The 15,734-nt window shown below is 29.8% G+C and overlaps 1 protein-coding gene across 6 annotated transcripts in view; it reads right to left on the reverse strand.

Moving 5' to 3' along the window:
- LOC111612472 (tyrosine-protein phosphatase Lar-like) overlaps positions 1-15,734 on the reverse strand; it is a 260,256-nt gene that overhangs the window by 66,258 nt on the left and 178,264 nt on the right. For all 6 annotated transcript variants that reach the window (XM_023353704.1, XM_023353691.1, XM_023353696.1 and 3 more), the window contains 2 exons: positions 12,738-12,838; positions 6,493-6,688 (listed from right to left, as the gene is read on the reverse strand). In XM_023353704.1, coding sequence (XP_023209472.1) covers positions 6,493-6,688; positions 12,738-12,838 — 297 coding nt within the window. The remainder of the gene's footprint in view (positions 1-6,492; positions 6,689-12,737; positions 12,839-15,734) is intronic.

Consider the following 15,734-nt stretch of genomic DNA (forward strand, 5'->3'; position numbering starts at 1 on the left):
GTAATGCAACTTGATATTGTAACACTTATATAGGTTAAATTATATTATTATTAAAATAAAATATTCATTCAAGTTAGTATTATAAGCTATAATAATTCAGTTAGATGTATTGCTGCAATATTATAATTTATAACAATAGTGTGAGGATTTAGGCTCTTTTGTGAGTTTTAAAAATCAAAATATTTTTTTATTATTATTCATTATTATTTATTATTAAAGGTTATGCTTACGTGTTGTGGCATTACAAACGGTGACTGTTTAGAGTTTGGATAAGTTCACAAGCACTTTTGATAACTTATAGTTACCATCTTCAGGTGTAAATTGAATACAACAGTTTTATATTTTGAAACTTTTGAACAGCTTGTTGATCTTAACAAAGAAGATAGATAGAACAACAATTTAAATTGAAAATTGGAATATAGTTTGAAAATATTTTTTGCACAGCAGTATGAATGATGTAGTATTCACAAACAAAAAGTGCTAAGCAACGTTGAAGCTCTAGAAATGCAGATTATAATGTTTAAATAGTGTTGCCCATATTTGTGGAATTTCTACAGTTGTTGCATTGCACTGTATAAGAGTCGATATATAAAGGTTCTCCCAAATAAAAAGTTCTTTTTGAATGTTGCATCCTTTTAATAGTTTTGTTTGGGCCCAGATTGGCTGATATTCCTGATCAAGCACTTTTTTTGCCAATTCCGTTGATGGTCTATTATTTACGATGTCCTCTTGATATTCTGTGATGCGAGATATTAGCGTTCTGGCTGTGGCTCCTATATAGGTAGTTTCTTCTCCTGATTGGTCATGCTTTAACGGAATTTGATAAACTCCCAATTTTTCATTCAATTTAAAGATGTCTCTATCGTTACATAATAATCTTCTTAGCATTGGTTGTGTAGTTAGTGGTAAAATAAAACTATTTGCTTTAAAAAGACATACTATTTTAAGAGATACAGGACCTAAAAACAGTAACGGAGGTGTGCTATTTTTAGCTCCTCTTTGTTAGTGAGAAAAGTTTGTGGAAATAGTTTATTTTTAACACGATTCCGGAGATAATAAAATTTTGACTGGGAGTAACCAGCTTCTTGCAACGCTCTAGTAATGAGCAATGCAAGAAGTATTTCTAGTTGCTTAGCACTTATTGTTTGTGAATACTACATCATTCATACTGCTGTGCAAAAAATATTTTCAAACTATATTCCAATTTTCAATTTAAATTGGTGTTCTATCTAGCTTCTTCATTAAGATCAACAAGCTGTTTGAAAATTTCAAGATATAAAACTGTTGTATTTGATTTACACCTGAAGATGGTAACTATAAGTTATCGAAAGTGCTTATGAACTTATCCAAACTCTAAACAGTTACCGTTTGTAATGCCACAACACGTAAGTGTAACCTTTAATATTGAAAAAGTCATTGTGAAGTGATTATTACATTCATTATTATTTCCCTTCTTCCTCCAGTTTCATTTTCTTGATGGTTGCAATTAGACCTTTTGACCCATTAATGTTCTGCATCACTTTGGAAGGTGACCTTTTAAGTTTTCAAAGATGTTTAGGACGACAGATAAAGTTCTCCCCTCGCGACAGGGAATTATTCATTTCTACCTTCGTTTCGATGTACAATTAACTAGCCAATTAATGAGAACCTTCAACTTGTTATGTGATAGAGGGTAACAAAAGGGTCACTGCAAGGGTCGACCAATTGAACAATCATTACTCAGGTTGCACCATATACTATGACCTTAGTCACCTTTGGCAATTAATTCAGTGAGTTTGATAGCTGTTGTCAAATTTATGATGGGAAAGTGTCACAATAATGGAGAGAAAAAATAATAAATCTAAAGAATGGTATGATTCCTGACAAATAATGTAAACAAACCTCTGACGTAAGTCGAACTTACATGTGATTGCATCAGACAGTACAGTCGACCCCCCTATAACACTGTTGATAATTCTGTTTTATATGAATTCCATGTTGTATGAGTCACTTAGATTTTACAAATACGTGTGCTGGGCTGTGAACGGCTCACATATTTGTAAAATCTAAGTGATTCGTACAACATGGAATTCATATAAAACGGAATTATCAACAGTGTTATGGGGGGGGTTGACTGTATTAGTCACCCCCTCCAGGACATGTATAAAAAGGGCTTGGACACAGTCCTTTGGGCGAACATCCCCTGAAGACATCAATTGCGGCCTCAACTTACCCATACCACCACTCTGTCTGTCGTCACCCTGCCATAATCTCCAATTGTCAACTCCGCCGATCAAGGAACATTCTACCAATAACCTACGCTACGAGATCAGGAACATAAAGGTATTATAGGAAATTTTAATAGTATATATTCTCTCTGAGAGGTCTCTCTCTCTCTCAGGTCTGTCTCATAGATTAAGAATAGTTTAATTTAGAGAATACTGAATGGAAAGGGTCCAGAACTTAGACGACAAGAATAGATTAATCATTGTTGCGACCTAGAATTTTGATTATTTCCATTTTTGTAGCCATTCACTTTTGCCTTTGCTTGTATTATTTTATCATTATTAAATGTGTTATTTTTTGAACCTGGGGACCTGTCTATGCTTTTTTATGGACACCTAGTCGACTTGCTCATCGACCTCCCCACTCACTTTTAGCCCTCCTAAAGCCATCACCTGACAAGAAGCCAATAAGTGGGGACTAGCTCACTGCTTAACCCCCTCAGTTCCCATAATAGTTTGCATAAATGTTTGTTTAACAAGTGTATTAAAACATAATCTTATACAAGATTTTACAAAAAAAATTTATTACAAATATTTTAAAAATTACTAGAAGAAGAATAAATTGCACACAGCTTAATTATAAGGAAGTCTTATAATAATCAATGTTCTAAAATATGATATATTTTGTAAATTTTTAAGTAATCAATTTATTATTTATGTGAAAACTTAATTGCTAAAAAATTTAGCAATTAAGTTTTCACATAAATAATGGCTAGTAACTAATTAAATGAAAATCTGGCAACTAAGTAGGCCTATTTGTATATAAATATTGTCATGATAATTTATGTATGTTTATATATATATAATTTATGCTCACTGTAACTTGTCCATTTGGTTCTTTTGGTGAATCCCATTGTATAACAACTGTGCTTGAACTTAAAGGTCTGGCTTGAACATTTCTGGGAGCACTTCCTGGTTCTATTCATAAAATAAATTTGTAATTATTTATAAAGTATTTATTATAAATATATANTTCAATGTGGGTCTTGAATATTTCTAATGTTTCCAGTGTTCTTAAGTAATGTTCATCATAGATTCTTTTTATTATTTTTGTTGCATTTAGAATTGCAAACATCCTGGGTCTGTTGCATACTGAGCTAAAATGGTTGTTGATTTGTTGTTATCCATGTTGTATTTATGTTCATTATTTTGCATTTTAAAGATCTAATTGTTGACCCAATGTATGTAAGTTGGTGATTAAATCTTTTGTCTATTACCAAGATTGAATATATACTCAGTGCATTGTTGTTGTCTATCTCATATTTACTGTTGTGTAGCAATTTGTGTAGATTGTGGCATTTCTTGGAAGCATAAGCTGGCATTTAAATATTTAGCAATTTGTTTATAAATCAATTTGAGTCTATTATCAAAATCTGTACTTATTCATCTAGTTGTTGGGAGGTATGGTGACCTCTGGTTGCGGATGCTTCATATATTTGTTTTCTATTTTTTGTGCCAGGTTTTGTATAAACTTCTTATCATATTTGTGTATTCTGGCTATTTCTTCTATTATCTTTCATGGTGTTTGCAATGTCTGAACAGTGTGTATATGCTCTTCTAACTAGAGCTCTGAATGCCGTGATTTTATAAGAAAATGGGTCATGTGAATGGGAAGGTACTAGTAATGGGTGATAATTTGATTTGTAAAACACCCATGTATTAATATACCCATTTTACTCCTTTTAACTCAAATTTAAATCACATATAAGCTCCTCCTGAACAATGAGAAAAACAGCATTGCCTTATTCATCACACTGATATTCTATGACCTGTACTATTAACTGTTCTTTCCCAGAAACTTCACTGTGAAGATTCATCACCTTCCACATGGAAGGTGATGAATCTTCCCATGTGTAAGGGGAATTGGAATTAGTAGGTCTTCACTATGAGAAACCAGTATAATTGTTGATCGCACATTAGAATAGATTACACAAGATTTCAGTTTTCTTGACACACTCAGTATTTTAGTCATACAAAATTTACACACATATTTTAGTCATTAAAAGGATTAGATTTTTAATGCCATTCCATAGATGATACAAAATTAATGGGTTTCATTTTACATGTAATCTACTGCTTTAGGTTTATCACAGATTATGCAGCAGAAATGAGGCACTCAACTTTTGCCAGTCTTTCCAACAGCACAGCCAAAATATAATGAGTATGTAGTTTTGTAATATTCATTATTTTCTTCTGAGACTGTGGAGTGAACTCTCCCCAAACATAACAAAAGCTACCTAAATCATTCAGACATTTCGTATGCTTTTTCACCTCCATTTTGTCTCACACAGCACAGTTGTGAGTAGGGGACCTTGATACTGCTGATACCATATCCTTCCTTCTATATCAAGTACCTTTTGTACTTGATACTCTTGATCTGATACAAATACTGGTATCAATACTTTACTTCAGGTATTGAATTTGATATCATTAATTTTTCACAGACTGGTAAGATCCAACCAAAACTGGATTTTGCAGCAGAATCAGAAATCGAAATGTAATTTTACACTATTTTCAGTTAAGTTAAACTTATGTAAAAAAATATTAATGACCAAAAATCAATAAAGGTATTATGTCTAATTTCATTTCCACAATCTACATATGCTTCTGATTTCTATTTATAAATAAATATTTTGTTAGACTTTAAGAAACAAAAGTACTGCATAATTAATTTTGATCATTGGGATCTTTAAAATGAGCTACAATTTGTATATACTTATATGCACTGATATTTGTAAAATTTGAACACAATAATGACACTGTTTTATTCCAATGATTTCTTATCCACCCATCCCATATATACTAGTACTCAGAGCCCATTGCAGGACTGTAGGCTCTGTGAATACAATTAGTATACAACTATATAGCAGAATCTGGGTTTTCTTTTGTGTACATAAGACACCATATGAGTGTAAACTGAAGTATTGACTGATGCACTGACTTGCAGTAAGCATCCCTTGGAGTAAGCAACAAAATACTAATTACTGCTCTGGCGTCCAAGCAGCCTTCATTAAAATGAGTACAGTAAAAACAACTGGATCACCGGTGACACAACACACCAAACGGTGACATCCATTAAGATTTCCAATTTCAATATCCAATGTTGATACTGGCTGGTATTGATACTTTAAGACCGATACCAATATCAATACTTTAAAACTATTCCTGATATAAGTATCAATATTTTTGTAGTATCAATACTAGATCTGAGACACAAACTGATCCAAACAGCTGACAAACAGGATCAGTTTGTCAGCTGTTTGGATGCTGACAAACAGGATCAGTGTTTCCCTCTCAGAAAACTCTCATAACATTTTCCTAGTAAATCATTGGAAGTAGAGTAAAATAAAATTTTTCATGTTTATCCATCAATAATTGCTATTTTTCAAATAATATAAAATTTCCCCATTAGGTTTCCATTGAGGTTTTTGTGGACAACAAAATTTGCCTTATTTTAATATGTTCATATAATTTACATTTTCTTCTTAAAAATTGAAAATATGAAAAACAGTTGTGACAGAAAATGTTGAGGGTCATTTTTGCATTCTGTACTCAAAATACATTAGAAACAGTCTTTAACTTAAAAGGGCAAAATCATGTTCCCTAGTGACATTAATAATCTTGTTATACCAATAACTGAATATTTATACTAATCATTAATAGATATCAATAAGATAAAGATATAACATCTTATAATTATTTAACTTAAAAAGATTATAACATTAAATTATGATAGACCAGCATTAGATAAAGTTAAAAGAAAGATTACTCCCAAACAATTACAGATGAACAGGTCAAAGAATATGTTTAGACTTAAGCAAATAGATTTATATGAAGTGATAAAACTGACAATTAAGATATTTTCATAAAATTTACGTAACATTTTATCTTGGTTACATATTAAAATATTCAAAAATATTTATGTTACATTCAAAAAGACAAACATTAGCAGAAAAAACATATATTCTGGTAGATTTTGAATTAATCATGTATTAATTATACCTATAGTTTAAATTTAAGAAATAAATCAATGTTATTTTTTTATTTCTAAGTTATGACTAATTTAAACATAAAGAAACCTCTAAGACAAAATTGAAAAATGTGTAAAAACAAGCAGAATAATTAGGAATTAAATTTGAAATAGATATAGAAATGTTGCATACATAAAATAAAAATTTTAATTTTCTAAACTGATCTAAACTTTTCATTTATCAATATTTACACTTACCACCTTGTTGTGTTTTTACTTGTACTGGAGCTGAAAGTGGTCCAGGACCACGACTAGTAAAAGCTTGAATGCGTATTGTGTAAATAGTACGTGGTGTTAAATCACTTATTGTTGTTAAATGATTATTGTCTACTGTTTGAGAATTCCAAGCAGAAGTTGGCAGATTTGGCTGTGTAGTATAAAACACTTTGTAACCCTGAAAATAAATTACTTTTAGTTTCTAATTAAAAAAAATAATAATAAAAGTTTATTTATTATTATCTGTATATTTTATTATTTTTTTATTTCTTTTTTTGAATTTTAGATTTTAAGATTTTTATCTAAACAATGTATTCATAAAGTAAATAAACACTTTTTTAAAATATTTCAAAGTACAGTAGAGCATTGATTATCCAACCCCCCAATTAACTGTCACATCAGTTAACCGACCGTTCTAGTCGGCAAATTTCAAATGTCCACTAATGATGTGGCATTACAATATTTGGCTATGTCTTGTCTACTTTAATATTATTTTTGTTAAATTTTTGCGTGTTTTAGCTGGCATCAACGGCTCGACCATTGAAGGGAGGCCAGTATTTAAACGAGACTTAATTTTTTAATTATGAGTGGTTGTTTGTTTCGTGAGCAATAAAATAATTTAAAAATAATTTTTAACGATACAATAGCGACAATTATTATTTAAAAAAGAAAAAATTTGTTAGGCTAAACATTGATGAAAATTCAACACAAAGTTGGTTAATAGCAATATACTAATAAACTAATTACATGGGATATACTAATATCCTAATATACTATACTAATAATTTTTTTCCTTCTTTTCGGTTATCCGATTTTTTCAGTTATCCGACCAACCTGAGTCCCCAATTGAATCGGATAATTGATGCGTTGCTGTATATTTTAATAGTCATTTTGATTTTATTAGTTAAAAACAATTTAGAAATAACTCATTTTATATAAAAATAAAAAACTGGGGGCATGTTCATCCGTCGAGGCTGTTGGCATGTTTTCCTTTGTATCTGGCCACTCATACTAGAATAAGAGATAAGTGTTTTTTTTTTACTATTTGCTACTACAAGAAGCCTAATTTGTTATCAATTAATACTATTTATATCGGTAATAACAAGAATAATCATGCAACGTTCTCCAGTCAAGAGGGGTAGACCTCCATTGAATTGTACTAAATTGGATACTAGGAAGAATCAGCCATCTTCTTCAAATCCCAGGTCGTTAATAGACTTTAATTTCATTTCCAAAAAAAATCTCCATGAAGAATCCATTAGTGATAAGAATTACAATTTAAATTTATCACAGATTTATGAAAACAACAACTCAGGTGAGTCAACTATTTCTGATCAGACCTCGATTAATGTAACAAATAAATTCCCAGACACTTATACTTCAGTGCTTTGGAATAAAATATTGGACTTAATCAACACTACCAACGACAAACTTTTTAATCAAATGGTTGTGATTAAACAAGAACTAGATATTATCCACAAAAATATTCGAGAAATGAAGGAAAATCAGAAAAAAATGAAAGAGGAGATTGATGGTTTGAAACATCAAGTAGAAAAATTATAAACGAACAAAGATTTCACCTATTTAAAATGGACATGTTAATAAATGAACATCGTCATAACAACATAATAATGTACAATTATCCAACCTACAAAACCACTTCAAGAGCAGAAATACTAAAATTTATTACTAATGTATTAAATATAAATAATATAACTCAAGACAATATACTAGAGATAGTCCAACTATCGAAAACGCCAAATTTAACAACAAGAATAACATTTAATAATAATCAAACTAGAGATCTTATTTTTTCTACCTTCATATGAAAAAAAACAATAAAGTCTACTAGAGGAATGGCAAAACATACAGATTTCTCCAGATTTAACTAACAACTCAAGAAATAGAAGGAAATATTTACTGCCAAATTTTTATGAATTATGTAAACAAAACCCTCAGGTAAAATTGCAAAATGACATCTTAGTAACTGATCATGAAAAGCTAACTTATAATTTAAACACAGGAAAACTGGTGCATATAGATACTTTTCTTCTATCATCAAGAATAGAAAATTTAACTAAATGACATATTAATAAGCAAGACAAAACTCAATCCTGCAAACTCTACCCTAATAATCAAAGCCTCTCAATCATAAACTGGAATAGTCAAGGACTTAAATATAAAATACTACAATTAGATGCCTTTATTTCTAAACATGATCCAGATATTATTGTCATCACTGAAACCTGGATATGTTCTGAAATAGTCTACAATTCTATCTTCTTTGAAAAATTTACAATAGTGTCATATTTGGCAAAAAACCAATAGGTCCAGGCTTCCCAAGTGAAGGTCTTTGCATACTAATAAAAAAAGGTCTTTGCAAAATTTTACAAACAAACAAAAAAAAAATTCTAATAATTTCATTCTGCTCCTTGTTCAAATCATTAAATCTGCTCTGGCTAATATTACAAATAATTTAATAACTTTAATGCTTATGTATATTTCATCTGATGACATAATAACTTTAAATGAAATAACTAAACAAATGGAGATCTGTCAAAATATGACTCCTTATTCCATAATTTTGGGCGATTTCAATGCAAGAATTGCAGATAATATGGACTCTAAATATAAAGGTAATGGTTTTTTAATACAAATCAACCACCTCTCGAGGGATGAGCATTTAAACAGACTTGATCAAAAATTAATCGAAATATATGTAATGGTAGTTCATCTCTAGACTTCAAAAACAACTTTAAAAATATCAATAGAAAATAATGCTTATAGAATTTACAATTTTTTGTCAAATACACTGAAAAATTACTTTGTAATATTTAATTATTTGATTTACATTGTTGTTTTAAATCATTGATAATGTATCATTAAGTTACTTTATGTTTCTATTGTCTAAATTCAACAAATAATGTTATTATTTAAGTGGTCTTGCTAGACCATGGTATGTTATAATTAATACACTTATTTCTAATATATATATTAATCATGTAGACCGAAATAATACTTATTGTGAAATTTGTATTCCCCTTAATAGGGAAAATTTCCCTTGGAAATAAAATATTATTATTATATTAGTACTTAAAAAAAATAAAAAAACTGTTATGTTGAATTAAATTAATTTAAAATATAGTAATGCAACTTGGTATTCTAACACTTATATAGGTTAAATTATATTATTATTAAAATAAAATATTCATTCAAGATAGTATTATAAGCTATAATAATTCAGTTAGATGTATTGCTGCAATATTATAATTTATAACAATAGTGTGAGGATTTAGGCTCTTTTGTGAGTTTTAAAAATCAAAATATTTTTTTATTATTATTCATTATTATTTATTATTAAAGGTTATGCTTACGTGTTGTGGCATTACAAACGGTGACTGTTTAGAGTTTGGATAAGTTCACAAGCACTTTTGATAACTTATAGTTACCATCTTCAGGTGTAAATTGAATACAACAGTTTTATATTTTGAAACTTTTGAACAGCTTGTTGATCTTAACAAAGAAGATAGATAGAACAACAATTTAAATTGAAAATTGGAATATAGTTTGAAAATATTTTTTTGCACAGCAGTATGAATGATGTAGTATTCACAAACAATAAGTGCTAAGCAACGTTGAAGCTCTAGAAATGCAGATTATAATGTTTAAATAGTGTTGCCCATATTTGTGGAATTTCTACAGTTGTTGCATTGCACTGTATAAGAGTCGATATATAAAGGTTCTCCCAAATAAAAAGTTCTTTTTGAATGTTGCATCCTTTTAATAGTTTTGTTTGGGCCCAGATTGGCTGATATTCCTGATCAAGCACTTTTTTTGCCAATTCCGTTGATGGTCTATTATTTACGATGTCCTCTTGATATTCTGTGATGCGAGATATTAGCGTTCTGGCTGTGGCTCCTATATAGGTAGTTTCTTCTCCTGATTGGTCATGCTTTAACGGAATTTGATAAACTCCCAATTTTTCATTCAATTTAAAGATGTCTCTATCGTTACATAATAATCTTCTTAGCATTGGTTGTGTAGTTAGTGGTAAAATAAAACTATTTGCTTTAAAAAGACATACTATTTTAAGAGATACAGGACCTAAAAACAGTAACGGAGGTGTGCTATTTTTAGCTCCTCTTTGTTAGTGAGAAAAGTTTGCAGAAATAGTTTATTTTTAACACGATTCCGGAGATAATAAAATTTTGACTGGGAGTAACCAGCTTCTTGCAACGCTCTAGTAATGAGCAATGCAAGAAGTATTTCTAGTTGCTTAGCACTTATTGTTTGTGAATACTACATCATTCATACTGCTGTGCAAAAAATATTTTCAAACTATATTCCAATTTTCAATTTAAATTGGTGTTCTATCTAGCTTCTTCATTAAGATCAACAAGCTGTTCGAAAATTTCAAGATATAAAACTGTTGTATTTGATTTACACCTGAAGATGGTAACTATAAGTTATCGAAAGTGCTTATGAACTTATCCAAACTCTAAACAGTTACCGTTTGTAATGCCACAACACGTAAGTGTAACCTTTAATATTGAAAAAGTCATTGTGAAGTGATTATTACATTCATTATTATTTCCCTTCTTCCTCCAGTTTCATTTTCTTGATGGTTGCAATTAGACCTTTTGACCCATTAATGTTCTGCATCACTTTGGAAGGTGACCTTTTAAGTTTTCAAAGATGTTTAGGACGACAGATAAAGTTCTCCCCTCGCGACAGGGAATTATTCATTTCTACCTTCGTTTCGATGTACAATTAACTAGCCAATTAATGAGAACCTTCAACTTGTTATGTGATAGAGGGTAACAAAAGGGTCACTGCAAGGGTCGACCAATTGAACAATCATTACTCAGGTTGCACCATATACTATGACCTTAGTCACCTTTGGCAATTAATTCAGTGAGTTTGATAGCTGTTGTCAAATTTATGATGGGAAAGTGTCACAATAATGGAGAGAAAAAATAATAAATCTAAAGAATGGTATGATTCCTGACAAATAATGTAAACAAACCTCTGACGTAAGTCGAACTTACATGTGATTGCATCAGACAGTACAGTCGACCCCCCTATAACACTGTTGATAATTCTGTTTTATATGAATTCCATGTTGTATGAGTCACTTAGATTTTACAAATACGTGTGCTGGGCTGTGAACGGCTCACATATTTGTAAAATCTAAGTGATTCGTACAACATGGAATTCATATAAAACGGAATTATCAACAGTGTTATGGGGGGGTTGACTGTATTAGTCACCCCCTCCAGGACGTGTATAAAAAGGGCTTGGACACAGTCCTTTGGGCGAACATCCCCTGAAGACATCAATTGCGGCCTCAACTTACCCATACCACCACTCTGTCTGTCGTCACCCTGCCATAATCTCCAATTGTCAACTCCGCCGATCAAGGAACATTCTACCAATAACCTACGCTACGAGATCAGGAACATAAAGGTATTATAGGAAATTTTAATAGTATATATTCTCTCTGAGAGGTCTCTCTCTCTCTCTCAGGTTTGTCTCATAGATTAAGAATAGTTTAATTTAGAGAATACTGAATGGAAAGGGTCCAGAACTTAGACGACAAGAATAGATTAATCATTGTTGTGACCTAGAATTTTGATTATTTCCATTTTTGTAGCCATTCACTTTTGCCTTTGCTTGTATTATTTTATCATTATTAAATGTGTTATTTTTTGAACCTGGGGACCTGTCTATGCTTTTTTATGGACACCTAGTCGACTTGCTCATCGACCTCCCCACTCACTTTTAGCCCTCCTAAAGCCATCACCTGACAAGAAGCCAATAAGTGGGGACTAGCTCACTGCTTAACCCCCTCAGTTCCCATAATAGTTTGCATAAATGTTTGTTTAACAAGTGTATTAAAACATAATCTTATACAAGATTTTACAAAAAAAATTTATTACAAATATTTTAAAAATTACTAGAAGAAGAATAAATTGCACACAGCTTAATTATAAGGAAGTCTTATAATAATCAATGTTCTAAAATATGATATATTTTGTAAATTTTTAAGTAATCAATTTATTATTTATGTGAAAACTTAATTGCTAAAAAATTTAGCAATTAAGTTTTCACATAAATAATGGCTAGTAACTAATTAAATGAAAATCTGGCAACTAAGTAGGCCTATTTGTATATAAATATTGTCATGATAATTTATGTATGTTTATATATATATAATTTATGCTCACTGTAACTTGTCCATTTGGTTCTTTTGGTGAATCCCATTGTATAACAACTGTGCTTGAACTTAAAGGTCTGGCTTGAACATTTCTGGGAGCACTTCCTGGTTCTATTCATAAAATAAATTTGTAATTATTTATAAAGTATTTATTATAAATATATAAATTAGTGAAATTTATTATTTATTATTACTAAATTAATATTCAAAAATAAAAAATAAAAATATTTTCAATTATAATGTTTACTTGTTTCTATTATACAAACAACTTTTATATAAAATTTTATGAAATTATATATCAATGCATTTTAACTTAAATTTTCTTGTGACTTTTAAAATAAAAAGTCTAATACATTACTTGTACAAACATAATATAGTTTTTTAGTTTGAAACAATCTTCCTAATTTCTAAAAATAAAGAACTTAAATTCAACTTTATCTTATTATCATTTAATATGTAAATGTTTCTGTACAATCTTTTATATTAAGATTTTTATTTTGTCAATTTTTAACATAAAAATGAAAAAAAATTCGAAATATTTATGTTTTAAAATTTTTTTATTCTTAAAAACAATGTTAAAATAAAGGTTAGATGCCAACTTATTTGAAATATTAACAATTATACTTTACTATACAAATGCAATAATCTATAAAGAAAAAAATTATAGAAAAACATAATTCTCTTCCTTGTAAATATTCTTGTAGAAGAATATTAACGAAAAATTTTTTTAAAATTTATTTTTGCAAAAAACTTCATGCTGTAATTATGTAAAACAAACTTTTTAAACGGAAAAAACTTAATGACAAATTTTTTATAATCAATCTTTTTTTATATTATCATATCAACATTAATTATATTCATTAATATTTTAAAATAGTTTTCATTTTTGATCTTCAATCATATTAATGATTATATAAAATTAATATTAAAAATTATTACTAATCCTCATCACATCCACATATATAAAATGTATATCAAACTTATAACTCCTAAATAATTGTTAGAAAGATATTTTTTAAGACTCGTTTTATTTAATTATAATATATAATTTGATTAAACATTAATGTTAAATCAATTGCACTTAAAAATATAAGGCTGTTATTGAGTATATAAATGAATGTTGATATTCAAAATAATTCATTAAATTCTAAAATTTTTTTGGCTATTGAAAGTAATGACTATAGCAAAAAAATAGCTACATATTAAATATGACAATTAAAAATTGTCATATTCAAACATTGATATATGATAAAAATGGCAATTCAAACATTGTCCAAATTAAACCAAAGAAAGTTAAGTGATTAATAAAGTTACATTTTTTAAAAATTATATATTGTATATCAGGAGTGGCCAACAAGCCAATTTTGGTCGATCACTTGCAATGTCTTGACTTAATGTGTTAAACTCATAACCAAACATAACATACAAACACAACTGTAGTGATATCGGACCTCCGTGTCCTCCCTTGAATGCGGTTTTGTTGGTCCATGTGCAATCCATTTGCATAAAGTTGTAAAAGGGGAATAAGAAGTGTAGACAAAGGGTTGTAAAACAAAAAAAGAAAGGCAGGAAAAGGGACAGAGAGAATAGGTCGGGACATGGTAGAGAGAGTAAGGGTGAAGTTGTGGTCCCCGAAAGTCACAACATTGAGTTTCGATTTTTCTTCTGTTTAAAATGTAAGTATCCTTTCTTCATATTTTAAATTAAATTGTGGCTTTTCTTACCTATCTAAACATAGTATGTATTTCACACCTCCCCCCTTGCCACTTAGACTATGCCTATGACAACAAGTCAATTGCGACACATTTTTAAGATAAAAAGTAGACCTTATGTACACAAAAGTTGGCCACCCCTGTTGTATATGTTCAAAAACAGTATTACATATCAAATGAAAAAATGTCATATTCAAAAAGTATCAATATCAAGTGTAATTTTTACAATAGCTTATTATAAATCATTAAGAGAAATATTAAAAATGACAAAAAGCCTTCTCTAAAGAAGACAAAAGTATTGATCATGGATAAAAGTAATAATAATACAGTCTTCATTCTGGGTAGTACATGCTACACATTAGCAACCAAAATAAAAGAACTCAAGAAAGGCCTAAAGAAAGGGCAAAATATCAATGCCCTAGCCAAAGAGCTTTTTTCCAACCAGCACACAACTCCAGATAGCAAACAGCTGAGATCATCATATTAGACACAAGGTTTCTCCCTCTTAGAATGGCTGAAGACCTTTTTATAGAGACATCTACCCTCCCTCTCCTAAACAAAAAAAGGGAAGATGGTAACCTGGATCTCTGGGTATAGTTACTTTCCTCACTTTACATTAACACATATGACTGTCTATTAATTTAATAACATAAATTCTGGACTCTTATTTACATTCCAGGATATTTTGTTTATTTGTTCTCTGTTCATTATTCTGCACATTATTTTATTGTTTTAATTTACTTATATGTACTGGTACATCTATTGTAACTGGGATTTGTACCTATTTGTATATTTTTACTACTATTATGTGGGTAATCTACACACTGCATCCTGCTATTGTTCTGCCAACATTATTCACCGTGTATTATCATATCCAACATGTAACTCCTGTATTTTACTGTATCTCCACTGGTATTATTGTTTACAATATTGTCGAGTTACTCTGTTGCTCTTGCATTATTGTACTCAGTGTCCACACACATATTTTCTGTCACACAACTATATTCTGTGCTCTGTAGTTTGTAAATTTTCATGGTATCATCAATATACATATTTTATAATAACCTTCTACTATTTTATATTTGTAACTTTGTACTTTGTCTACATTTTAATAAATATGTTGCTGATGCCCCATGGGTCCCACAGACCCTATGGTTACTCCCTTTTCCTCTCTCCTATCTCACTTTATTTCCCCTTCCCCTAGCTTCTTCATTCTTTATACCTTCTTTCAGTTTCTCCACTGTGTGCAGCCCTTTCCACTTTCTCAGCCTGTATTAATAACATACTCTGCTCTT

Source organism: Centruroides sculpturatus, unplaced genomic scaffold (assembly GCF_000671375.1).
Source record: "Centruroides sculpturatus isolate CEXI.00-Female unplaced genomic scaffold, Cexi_2.0 scaffold3, whole genome shotgun sequence".
In the NCBI taxonomy this organism is placed as follows: Eukaryota; Metazoa; Arthropoda; class Arachnida; order Scorpiones; family Buthidae; genus Centruroides; species Centruroides sculpturatus.